The following is a 12462-nucleotide window of genomic DNA, read 5'->3' on the forward strand; positions in this document are numbered from 1 at the left end:
ACATAATAAGCAAATCAGTACTAAGGACTTTCCTTGTTCAATTTTATCTTACCAACTACTTATCACTTTGAAAATTTAACATAAAAAAGTGAAAAATAATGTTCACCTAATTCTAAAACCACATATTTTTCCCTAGTGAGTATCCTGGTACTAGCTTTTATTAGATTACACAGAACCACAACTGTGTGTATATCTGTAGTCAAACAAATAATATTCTTATTATAACTTAGTTCAAAAACATAAAAAAATGCACATTTGATTCCCCCTAAATTTTTACAGACACATAAATGTTTTTTTTTTTCCTTTCACGGCATTTGGCAGATTCCATTTTTCTTTTTTTATCCCACACAATTGCAGGGTCTGCTGTCTTTGTAGCGGATCAAATGACCCGCGCGATTTGGCACAAATTTTATGCCAGATGCCCTTCCTGTCACAACCCTCCCATTTTTATCCAGGCTTGAACTGGCACTGAGAGTCAACTCTTCAGCAGCGGAGCCCCGCCCGGGACTCGGGAACCCGGGCCGCAGCAATGAGAGCGCGGGATCCTGCCACTGGACCACCAGGAGGCCATTTGCCAGATTCCATATCCAGAGCAAATTACGTTTTATCTCATTTTATTCACCTGAGCAAGTGAGGGTTAAGGGCCCAGCAGTGGCAGCTTGGTGGACATGGGATTTGAACTCACAACCTCCCGATCAGTAGTCCAACACCTTAACCACTAAGGATGGTTAATCCCTTTTTTACCCAGCAATAATTAAGCCCAGATGTACACTCCAAGCACATACATGTCCCACTTCCTCACAATATGCTTATAATGCAATTCATGCTCAAAATATCTCAAATCTAACTTTACACCTAGTACGGTCCAGACATGGATGGCTTTCTCCTTTGAGCCTGGCTCCATTAAGGTTGCTAGTCTAACCACAAAAGAATATACTCAAAATTCTCAGAATAACTTGTCATTTAAAAGATCAGCTTCAGCAACTTGTTTAGTTGGTTTCATAAACATTTAGAGGTAAGGAACAATTAGATTCCTAGAGATTAGATATACCATCTGCAGGTCATCAATGCGAGTGCTGACTCCAGCTGCCATCTCCTTTCTCTCCTGTGGTGTTTCAGGACAAGGGTACAGGGATGCACGGAACCTGACAAATTCATGATTAAAGTTAGGTGAAAATAGTGATAAGAGATGAAGATTGTACAAGATGCTGAGGTGTATTATGGATGTATTCACAATTCAAAAACTCATATTACTAAAAAAGTCCTTTACATCCTAAATGTTTTACATGCCAGTCAGTGCCCAAACTTTTTATTTCCAGGTTCTCTAAACAATTCAAAGTAAGGAGCTTGGTACCCATCATCACACGTAGAGAAGTTTTGACACAAGACCAAATTAAAACCCAACTAAGAAAATACATTGCTTTTGCAATGCAATTTATAACTAGCACTGTTTTCTCTGGTTTCTTATTTGAAGTTTCTAATTTGTATGGTAAAAATATACCTGCCATCACAACCTGGCCTCTAACCTAGGCTACACTTTCCAAGGCATGATATTCTTTTTTCGTACACTAGTGTTACATTAACATTAACATGTCATGACAACTCTCAGAATAAACTTAATAAAGAAGAAAGAAAGCTTTGTGGCTGGCAGAAAGGCTTGCATAGCCATGCTATCCAATGTAATGGCCAGGAATTCAAGAGGGGTGGAGAGGCCAAAAGTGTTCACTTCTAACAGAGGGATTTTAAGGTTGGTGATGATTTCCTTAATTTTAAATATACCACAATCGAGGGTGGGGGGGTTTGGCTGGGAGGAATGGCTTTGGAAAGGAATTGGGAAAACTGAATATGAGGAAATCATCTAGTAAACCTGCAGGGGCAAACAGGGGAGATGATTTCTGGTTGATGGGGGGTTGTTTTATTCCAGAGTTGAAACTGTTTTAAAGAATGCTGTAAACACATGGTCAGGTCTGTCCAAGGGATTGGCATTGGGTTGTTTGGCTCAGCATCATGTGGTGTGTTTCCATTGAGGTGGAATAGGGACAGAGTCAGAAGATGCAAGAAAAAAGATAAAGAAACTTTGAGAGACAAATTACAGTAAAACAAGCAAAAATTCTAGATACTGCCCAGTCTTGATGTTGGGCCTGTCAAACACTCAAGCATTTGGTGAAGAAAGAAGGCAGAAGATACCCCTTTGAGGATAAAGTGATTGTAGTTTCTGTGTCAGGTTCTGGACCTGAGCTGGGTTTCTTGTGGGATAAAACATAGCTGATGTCTAGATAAGACATTTTTCAGTGTATGAATGGGAGCCTGGAAGTTTAGTTGGGATAATAAAGAGGTATTTAAATGAGAAAATGCCGCCGACATCCTGCAAAATGCAACTCAGTCATTCAGCTGAATGGAATAACCTATTTTTCTCAGCTATCAATGGTATATAAGCCATCAGTAGCATTTCTTTTGAAATTATTATTATTATTGAGATTATTAAGAACATTATTATTACCTGCTGTATCTGCATCACACAACTGACTATACATAAATGCAGAAAGGACATTGTCATTGTCATATCACACTTTCTGGTGTCACCCAAATGAGGATGGGTTCCCTTTTGAGTCTGGTTTCTCTCAAGGTTTCTTCCTCATACCATCTAAGGGGTTTTTTCCTTGCCACAGTCGCCTCAGGCTTACTCACTTGGGATAACATCTAGGACTGTTTGTCTGTGTGTATGTTTGTTGTTTCTTATGATGTTTCTTATGTAAAGCTGCTTTGAGACAATGCTCTTTGTTAAAAGTGCTATACAAATAAAATTGAACTGAATTGAATTACCCTTGCATAGCTAACTCAAGAGTCACAGCATAATTGATAAACTCACTGAAATAACACAAAATCTTAAAAGAAGACTCAAAGTGATATCTAGTGTTATGTAAACATTTGTTACCAAAAACAAATATTGAATTGTTAATAAATATTAACAAAATTAATACAATAGCTGTCCTGGAAAATGGTTACCTACCCTTCACAGATCTTCTTCACACGATTTTTCAGTTGGTCCCCTTGGAAAAAGATGATAAATACTGACTTATGAACTTGATCACCCTGTAAAACAAAAAATTACAGCTGTAAGCTTCACAGTCTTATCAAATTATTAAGGATTTTAGTACAAAACAAGTGGTCATAATGATTATCCAAAATAGATTTAATGTCTATATATGAAAGCATGAGGGTACAGCAACAATTGTATAAATGAAAGAATAAGGCAGTAGCACTCACTGTGGTGGGATCCTCAAGGGGGTCCTCAATCTCAGCCAGTCGTAAAAAAACATTGCCACGACAAACCCTCCAAAGCATCCGTTCAAAGGTAGGTATACGTTCACGACTGATTACACCAGCAACAAACCTGCAGACCCAATCTGCATTATATAATGTTCAGATACTTCGTTGATAGATAGGTACTTAGGAAGCAATGACATTAGGTACTATGACAGTGATCACACTGTAAATTAAAGAAGACTCACCCAAGTCGCAGTGGGGCCCCTCTCCCAGCCTCACTAGGATCCAAAAGAGATGAAGTCTCCTCCAGGAGGTTGGGGTCTTCCATCTAGTAATAATGACAGTAAATGTAATTAGGTTAACTAAAATATGGTTAACTGAATGCTATGTCAAACAATATACACTCAATGAAACCTTTTCAGGAACACTATACTAATACTGCCTGGGGACTCCCTTTGCTCTCAAATAGCCTAAATTATTGAATGGATTCCACAAAATGTTGGAAACATTCCTTGATGACCGAGTCATGTAATTCCTGTAGATTTTTCAGGTGCACTTTTATGCTGAGAATCTCCAACTCTACCATGTCCTGAAGGTGCTCAATATTCAAATAAGCTGTGCATTCAAGCAGTGACTGTTTTGTATTAAACTGTCCTAAGAAAACATTCTCCACACCATTAGTCCCCTTCACCAGTCCATGGATTCATGATGTTGGTTTCAAAATTTAGACCCTACCATCTATGTGCTTCATCAAAAATTGAGATTCATCAGACCAATCTATTTTTTTCAGTTTTCAACTTTTCTGTAGTTAAAACGAAGACATTGTAATACTCTGGGCAATGTTCTGCTGGGTAACCTTGGGTCCTGGCATTCATGTGGATGTTACTTTGGCATGTGCCACCTACCTAAACATAGTTGCAGACCATGTACACCAATTCACGGTAATAGTATTCCATAATGGCAGTGGCCTTTGCTAGCAGAATAGTGTGCCTTGCAATATTGCAAAAATTGATATTAATTTTTCACCTGTTTTCTTACACATATTCTCACCTAAATGAGCAGACATAATGATGAGTAAAAGCAGTATCTGGCCACTGCATGACATGTCTGCACTCTGGGCCTCAACACAGACATTGCGTGTCAACTGACAATGTATGCAATTCCTTTACATGCCTAGCCGTGATCTAAACCCAGAAATAAACACTTCTAATCAATGCAAAAACCTACAATTTCATGGGTTGTGGTCCGCTGTGTCACAATGACCCATTCATATAATGATTTGCCATTCCTCAGGTACAGACTTGTTACAATTCATTGTGCACAAAACTCACAGACACAGCCCAGAACAGCCTAGACACTCACATTGGCAAATGAAAGACACACATTTTATTTTGCCAAGATAGAATTCACACCAGCCTGTAAAGCATTCAGTGTCACAGTGGGTAAGGTGCTTTTCACTTCGATCTTCCGTGTCCTTTTTTTGCAATTTGTGCTGAAATGGGCCTCAAAGTCGATAGCTTTCAAATTTGGCATGCTCTCTGCCAGAAGCCATACATCTGATGCATATAAGACCATGACACACATCTAGACTAGTTAATGTTCAAGTGTGTTCACTTAAAGTGTGTGTGTGTGTGTGCATCAAATCATAATTTGTATTAGTGATATTCATGCTAAATCAATTTTTAACAGGTCAAACAATAAACCAGACCTCATCAAAGAACTGCTGGGTACGTCTTAGGATGTGTTTTAACTCAGTCAACTCCAGGAAATTCTTCTTTAGGGCTTCTTGATTTGTGTTGATTTCCTTTAGTTCATTCTCCAGCTTCTCGAAAGTTGCCTGTCATTCAAAAGGAAAATGCAAACAAATTGGATCAGTATACCCAATACCACTGTCATAGCTGAGTTTAAGTATCAGTATTAAACTTCTTTTAATATATTTAAATGTTTATACCCATAGAACATAAAACTACAATAAAAATTTAAATGAACAAACCTCAAGATCGATCATGTCTCGTGGAAATGGTACTTCTGGATTTTCACCAGTGTCTATGATGGGGATGTTGGCTTTCTTAATCTCCTTCTCCACAAACCCTGTGCAAAATGTCATCAACATATTTTGTATCTCATTAGGACAGGCTACATTTTTCAACATTTCATAAAAAGGGCAAGGTGAAAAGAGGTTTCTGGGCTTTCACAAGAGGGTTTAACTCTCTCAAAACCAAATATGAATATCCATACATTGGACTATTCAAAATGGTCCATTCCTTTTAAAGAGAACCAATTTTCCCTTTTACAAGATTTCCTTTGGAGAGTCATTAAAGTGTGTGACTCACGCAGCTTTCTATCCATCTCCTCACAGCGCCTAACTTCATTCACAAACTTCCTCTGGAAGACATTCACATCGGGGTTCAGCTACAAAAGGGGTGGATTATATGGTTAGTTTACATTCCATTCAAGGTTAGCATAGAACTGAAGAGACTTGTAAGGTGAGCATTGTGTAAAGTATTTTTAATACATTTAATCTTATTATTGTGCATGCAAGTAAAGAACAGTATTCAATTTTTTATGATGAAGATTAAGATGATGATGATGATGATGATGATTATTATTATTATTATTATTATTATTATAGTATTGGAGAGTTGAAAGCAATGATGTTGAAAAGGTAACAAATTTGTGAATTTTCAAAGAGAAACTTGTCCATTCTTAATTTTTTTTAAACATCACCAAAATCTGCATGCAGAGTCGGGTGACCAGGCTTATAAAAAGCCGCACTTAGATTTTTGATGTATGGGACAGTGTGATTATTATGTCCAAATTATAGTATTTTGTCCAAACAGCTCAACATCAAATCAAGATTTTTTTTGAATGAGTCCCTTAAAGGATCTAAGCTTTGGAGAGCTAAGGAACTGCCAAAACAGGTAGTTTACCATAAGAAAAATGTTTACTTGCTTCTTCTACCACAGATTTTGTAGAAAAATTTTCGTTAATGAGTAAATGACATTATCCTCCAAGAGTTTTCGTCTAATACTAATTTAGGTGGCACTATAATTTACAAGTTAGCTGCTCGTAACTATTAAGTGGTGGGTACATAAAGTGCGTCACCCCCTTAAATGCTGCATTCAGTTATATTTATACATAGGTCTTTCCTTCATTCCTGCATGATACATCCTGATGCTCTACTTCTGCTTGGAGCTTCATGCACCAGAAAATTACTTGCTTCAGATGAAAATTGATGCTATAGATTTAAAGATTTTGTTTTCCCCTGATACTTACACTGAAGATCCTCTTAACATACTCAATACTGTTTAGCTTTATAGAATTAAGTTGTGGAAGAGTAATTACTCATAATCTCACTTGTCATGCTTTACAGAGCTTTTGAATTGATGTAAAAATGTTTTTTACTTTAAAACGACTCTTAATTTATTCAGTTTATCTTCAAGCACAACATCAGGAATATGCATATCTAATCCAATTTTAACAATAAGCATTGAGCAAAATCCCATCCCCTACTAATACTACGCATACTCACATCTCTGAACTGTACCATTCCCAGCTCCCCCAGCTCACTGACACAGCAATATGCAGCCTCAGATTGCAGGAAGAGCTGTGCAAGGGTCATCTCCTCACTGCGGAATAGCTCTCCCATTATGCTTCACGGGCCACACAGTTGACACAGAAGAAAAAAGATTCAGGATTCTACTGCTAACACAGAAGAAAAAGCCTGCGAGAAAAGACACATTGCTGTTGGACAGTTTATTAGCATGTGTATACCAAACCTGTTAAATTTGTCCCTTGAATTTATCCCCCCTACTTTATAGGTGCATATGCAAGGTGTATATTTAAGTGATAATGTTCATGGTGGTAGTATGTAATTATAGAATATATGAATTTTTATCAGGTTACACATATTCACACATTGGCTAAGCACTTTCCTGCGCAATTTTTTGTTATGTGCAAGCAGTTTATGCCTTCAAGGCCTAAATATCATATATATAATATATATAATATAATATAAAGTTCTAAGTATGTTCATTTATGCACTTAATATTTGGTTGTGGCTCCTTTTGAACAAATTACAAATTACTCAATACAGCGTAGCATGGAGACGATCAGCATGTGGCACTGCTGAGGTGTAATGGAAGAGCAGGCTGCTTTGATAGCAGCCTTTAGCTCATTGCAGGGTCTGTTGCCTCTCATCTTCCTCTTGACAATACCCCATTCTTTGTAGGGTTCAGGTCAGGTGAGTTGGCCAGCCAGACAAGCACAGTAATACCAGCAGATGACATGGCACCCTAAATCATTACTGACTGTGGACACTTCACACTGGACTTCAGCAGTGTGAAGCAGCTTGGATTCTGTGCCTCTCCCTTCTTTCTCCAGACTTTGGGACCTTGATTTCCAAATGATATGCAAAATTTACTTTCATTTGAAAAGAGGACTTTGGACCACTCAGTAATTCTCCAGTTCTTCTTCTTCTTAGCCCAGGTAAGATGTTTCTGACGTTGTCTCTGGTTCAGTAGTGGCTTGACACTAAGAATGGGACATTTATAGCCCATTTCCTGGACATGACTCCATGTGGTGGCTCTCGACTCCAGACTTAGTCCACTCCTTGTGAAGCTCTCCCACATTCTTGAATCAGCTTTGCTTGACAATCTTCGCAAGCCTACAGTCATCCCTGTTGCTTGTGCATCTTTTCCTACCACATTTTACCTTTCCAGTCAACTTTCCATGAATCTGCGTTGATACAGCACTCTGTGAACAGCCAGCCCTGTCAGCAATGATCTTCTGTGGCTTACCATCCTCATGAAGGGTGTCAATGAGTGTCTTCTGGACAACCGTCAAGTCAGCAGTCTGTGATTGTGGTAGTGTGTACTGAACCTGACTGGGAGATTTGTGGTATTTATACTGCATAAGTGGAAATTAAATATTCTAATGTTTTCAGATACACTTTTTAAATAATTTTGAGCTGTACACCAGAATTATCAGACCTTAAAAAACACTCAAATTTAATCTGAACAAATCAAGGATTTCAAATGCAGTCTGAACTTGTAAATAAAGTTTTTCCTTCCTATCAACTGCAATATACAATAATATAAAAGCAAGAAACATTTTTAATTAAACGTAAAAAAAGAAAAAGAAAAAAAAAGACTAATACATATGAATGAGAAAATGGCACACACTCTAGAGCAGTCTAGTAGATTGTCAGTCTTTTGTGGTATAAACAGTACCAGTTGTAGTTAATTGTAATTTCTGCAAATTTGTATTAAATTAATAATATAACTTCCATGATCATTATTCAGAAAATTATGAAAGAGAACTTGATGCAGCTCCATGATATTTTAATACATGGCATGCTGATTACTTGTTGGCTTAATGAGGACATGAGATACTGAACTGAGATCAGGAGATTATAATGTGTGTGCAGGGTATAAAGTAGGTGTTACATTTTAATACACTATTTCGATATGTGGAATTAAATAATAGAAGTGTTTTAGTTCATTTAATGCACCCCCTGCAAAGAACCTATTATGACAGGCTGAACAGCAATTTTGTAAATGTAGTTATAGCCCAGAATAGTCTAGTATTTACTCTCTATGAACACCAAATAATTGCCAGAAGGAGGTGTTTTTATACCTGGTCATTTTCTTGTACACATTTGTAATTGTGCCATGAAGCCACATGGTATCTAAAAATACACTTGTCAAAGGCTGCCATTCCCTAATACATTCTCACCAGTTTCAGGTGACAAGGATGTTAACCCACCATAACAGTAATCTGATGATAATATTGAGGGTGTCCAGTTCAGGTAATACCATAAGGCACACAGTGGGCATAGCAAGAATTGTTCAGGTGGTTCTCTTTCATGGAACAAGGTTGATCAATTGATTCGCAGATGTGGTGAGATATGACCTTAAACAGGAATCCTGGATTTGTCACAGAGTTCCTCCCACATCAAGAATGGGGCCTCCTATAAAATCCATTTCAACATACTGTATTGGCTCAGAGGAAGAGGACCTCAATGACACAAATACACTACCAGGCAAAAGTTTGGCCACACCTTTTGATTCAATGTTTTTTTGTTTAGGGATTTATTTTCTACATTCTAGAACAATACTGGAAATTTCAAAACTATGAAAAAACACACATGGACTTAAGTAATCCATATGTAATGACAACAAAAAACAGTCATTTGTTATTTTAAGACACGAAGGTCAGTGTTCTGGAATAGTTCTTGCAAAAACAGTATTGTCAAGTGCATTTGCAAAACCCATCAAGCACCATGATGAAACTGGCTCACATGAAGACCATCCCAGTAAAGCAAGACCAAAACTTACCTCTGCTGCAGAGGAGAAGTTCATTTAGAGTTACCAGCCTCAGAAATCACCAATTAACAGCATCTCAGATTAGAGACATTATGAAGGCTTTACAGAGCATCAGTAGCAGACATATCTCAATATCAACCGTTCAAAGGACATTATTGTGTATTTCGGCCGCCTTCAGCATTGTTTTACCATGTAGAATGAAATAAACATCAGGAAAGACCATGGAATTAGAAGATGTGTCCAAACTTTTGACTGGTATTGTAGATGGGTGAAGTTTGGGTGCTTCAGAAACATCTCACATACTACAGAAAAGTTACAGTAGCAGTAATAGCTGTGACATATCAGTTTGGAGTAGAGGAAGATGCCTTGTCTAACAGTTTTTGGCAGTGGACATGGCACTGGATCCACTGGATGACACTTTTATCATTAAAGAAACCTGAGAGAATAAAATGACTGTGTATTGGGGCCTTGTGAGATTAGTAACATTTACTGCACTGCTGCATGAAATTCGATGGTCTGCACTTCCTTCTGAGGGGCTACATCTACACATGCATGGACCTGGTTGAGAACCAAATCGTTTAATCTAACAAACAACAAATCTTTTTAAGGAAGAGCCTACCAAGGCATCCCAGCATGTGTGAGCCAATTTTTAAATTAAGTAATCCATCTGACATGCCAACCATTATACCTGGCATTAACACTGAATCTAGCTTCATGCTGATGAACTGTGATGATGAACCTGATGTTCACAGATAAATCTGTGTTGCAGAGCAGTTTTAATTATTATAGGCTGCCTCTGACTCATGTGAGCACTCTGACTGGTAAAGGTCCAGTTCCAGTCATTTAAATCTATAGAATTGTATTTCATACAACTTTTACAGACCTAGACTGGCATACACCAAGTATGCAGAGGGCTGCCCTGAAATCCTACATGAATACTTGTCTAGTAAAGCAAGTTAATTTGAAGTAATGACAAAATGGGAAGATTTATCAGAGCCATTGCACAATTATTGTGCATATCCTAAACAACAATTTATAATGTCCTGAAAAAGAAAGAAATTACTAGTGTACTAAAGAACAGGCATCAAACAGATCAGCCAAGGAAAATAAGAAAGGAGACTAGAAACCATACCTCAAGATACAAACACCCATTAGCATATTAACATTCAAAATCAAAGGGCGAGACTACATTTGCAAGAAATACAGAGATGTCAAAAACGATTCACCTCTATCAAAGAGATGGAAGGTGTGGAAAGGATCTGCTTCTGGTTCAAAACATCAGGCTTCACAGTTCATCAGTCAAGCATGGTGGAAGTATTGGTCTTGCACGGCTGCTTTTTATCTAATTTTACCGGTAATGTGCCATATGATTCTAGCAACAGAATGAATCCACTAGCCTACCGAAAACATTCTTTCTTACAAATGACAAAAAAATCCTGCAAGAAATGCATCACAAAAAAAGAACGCAACACATTTGTGATGTCTGTGGTACAGTTATTTCAAGCAAGGGATATTGAGAAATTATGTGTTGAGAAATGGGAAAAAAATCAAAAATCAAAAAGTGCAAAAATAATTAGTGGAGGGTGAAATCTTCATAGAGGCTGTATATTTATGTTATTGCATGTCTTCCTTCCATTTGTGATATGTAAAATGTATTAGTTGTGCACTTTATTATATTTCTTTAAAAAAATTATAAAAGCCTATCAGTAATTAAATTAAATCATTTGTTTACTGTTGATAGATTCTGTATGCATATGACTGCAATTACAAAAGCATTAGTTAACAGCAAAGGCAATTAAATAGTTCATATTAGGCCGATGCGTAGTACAATTAATCGCCAGAATTAACTGTCAGACATGCTCACTGTTTGAGAAAAAAAATGAAAATATATTTAGAGAATATCCTGTTAAAGCCATAATCCAAGCACAAAGCTGCGGCATCCTCATCTGAGACACAGCGTCCTTGACGCTCCAAGGGCGCCATTGCTCACTTCCGCTTTCCAGAAAATATATGCTATGATTTGACATTCTGAATACTACTGGTGCAGAATATGTTTTATTCATCGTTTAATATATTTCTACTAGCGACATCAGTCATATTTAATTATAAACAGCAATATAACAAACACATGAAGGTGGATGCAAAATATGACGCTGAGGAACAAGTAGATTATACAAACACATCATTCGGTTTGAAAACCAAAATAAATATGCTCACTGAAACAGCTACCGTTATCGCGGTCCTCTCTGATGTAGATATAAACAGGGTAGCACAGGATAATTGGAGTGAACATCATACTTTTTTTTTTACCTGCCAAATATATATTTGCTTACCCTTATAGAGAAGATGCGTTCAGTCATGGACCGCAATCTGCCAGCTCCCTTACTCCTTAGTGAACAGATGATGGTGACGTCACTATTTCGGCGAGAATGACCACGTGATCAGATTATTCCCAGTAAGAAATAGCAGCGCCGCTGATAGCAACCACTTTCGGATTATTGTGTAAGGTTTTACTTTTCATAGAAATTAGGTTAATTTGTTTGTAGCCTTTTATATGTATGGAAAGCCATTGCTTGCTTCTTAATTTTTCTGGAGAAGAAAAAAATTGGAAAAGATGACAGATGTCTCGGTGTAGAACATATTTTGACCTTTTTGTGGCCTGGAAAATGATCGTCTACAAAACACTCAGCTTTCTGTGACATACTTTCATACTTTTTATTTACAATTGCTGTATATCAGGGATTTATATTGATTATGTTCAGTGGAACATAACATGTCAAAGGCATTTTGTTTCTTAAGGTACTTAAGAAGTGCAGTAATGTTATCTGAACTTTGTAAAGACTTTGACAACCTACATTTTGGTGCATCA

The 12462-nt window shown here is 37.3% G+C and overlaps 1 protein-coding gene across 2 annotated transcripts in view; it reads right to left on the bottom strand.

The window, feature by feature from the left end:
- atp6v0a1b (ATPase H+ transporting V0 subunit a1b) overlaps positions 1–12010 on the bottom strand; it is a 37635-nt gene extending 25625 nt beyond the window's left edge. For both annotated transcript variants that reach the window (XM_058376094.1, XM_058376093.1), the window contains exons 1-9: positions 11927–12010; positions 6800–6991; positions 5601–5679; positions 5261–5358; positions 4976–5104; positions 3513–3595; positions 3268–3394; positions 3011–3093; positions 1052–1145 (exon numbers count right to left, since the gene is read on the bottom strand). In XM_058376094.1, coding sequence (XP_058232077.1) covers positions 1052–1145; positions 3011–3093; positions 3268–3394; positions 3513–3595; positions 4976–5104; positions 5261–5358; positions 5601–5679; positions 6800–6916 — 810 coding nt within the window. In that variant the 5' untranslated portion in view covers positions 6917–6991; positions 11927–12010. The remainder of the gene's footprint in view (positions 1–1051; positions 1146–3010; positions 3094–3267; positions 3395–3512; positions 3596–4975; positions 5105–5260; positions 5359–5600; positions 5680–6799; positions 6992–11926) is intronic.
- Positions 12011–12462: the final 452 nt, after the last annotated feature.

The sequence above is a fragment of the Hemibagrus wyckioides genome, linkage group LG23 (assembly GCF_019097595.1).
Source record: "Hemibagrus wyckioides isolate EC202008001 linkage group LG23, SWU_Hwy_1.0, whole genome shotgun sequence".
Lineage (NCBI taxonomy): Eukaryota > Metazoa > Chordata > Actinopteri > Siluriformes > Bagridae > Hemibagrus > Hemibagrus wyckioides.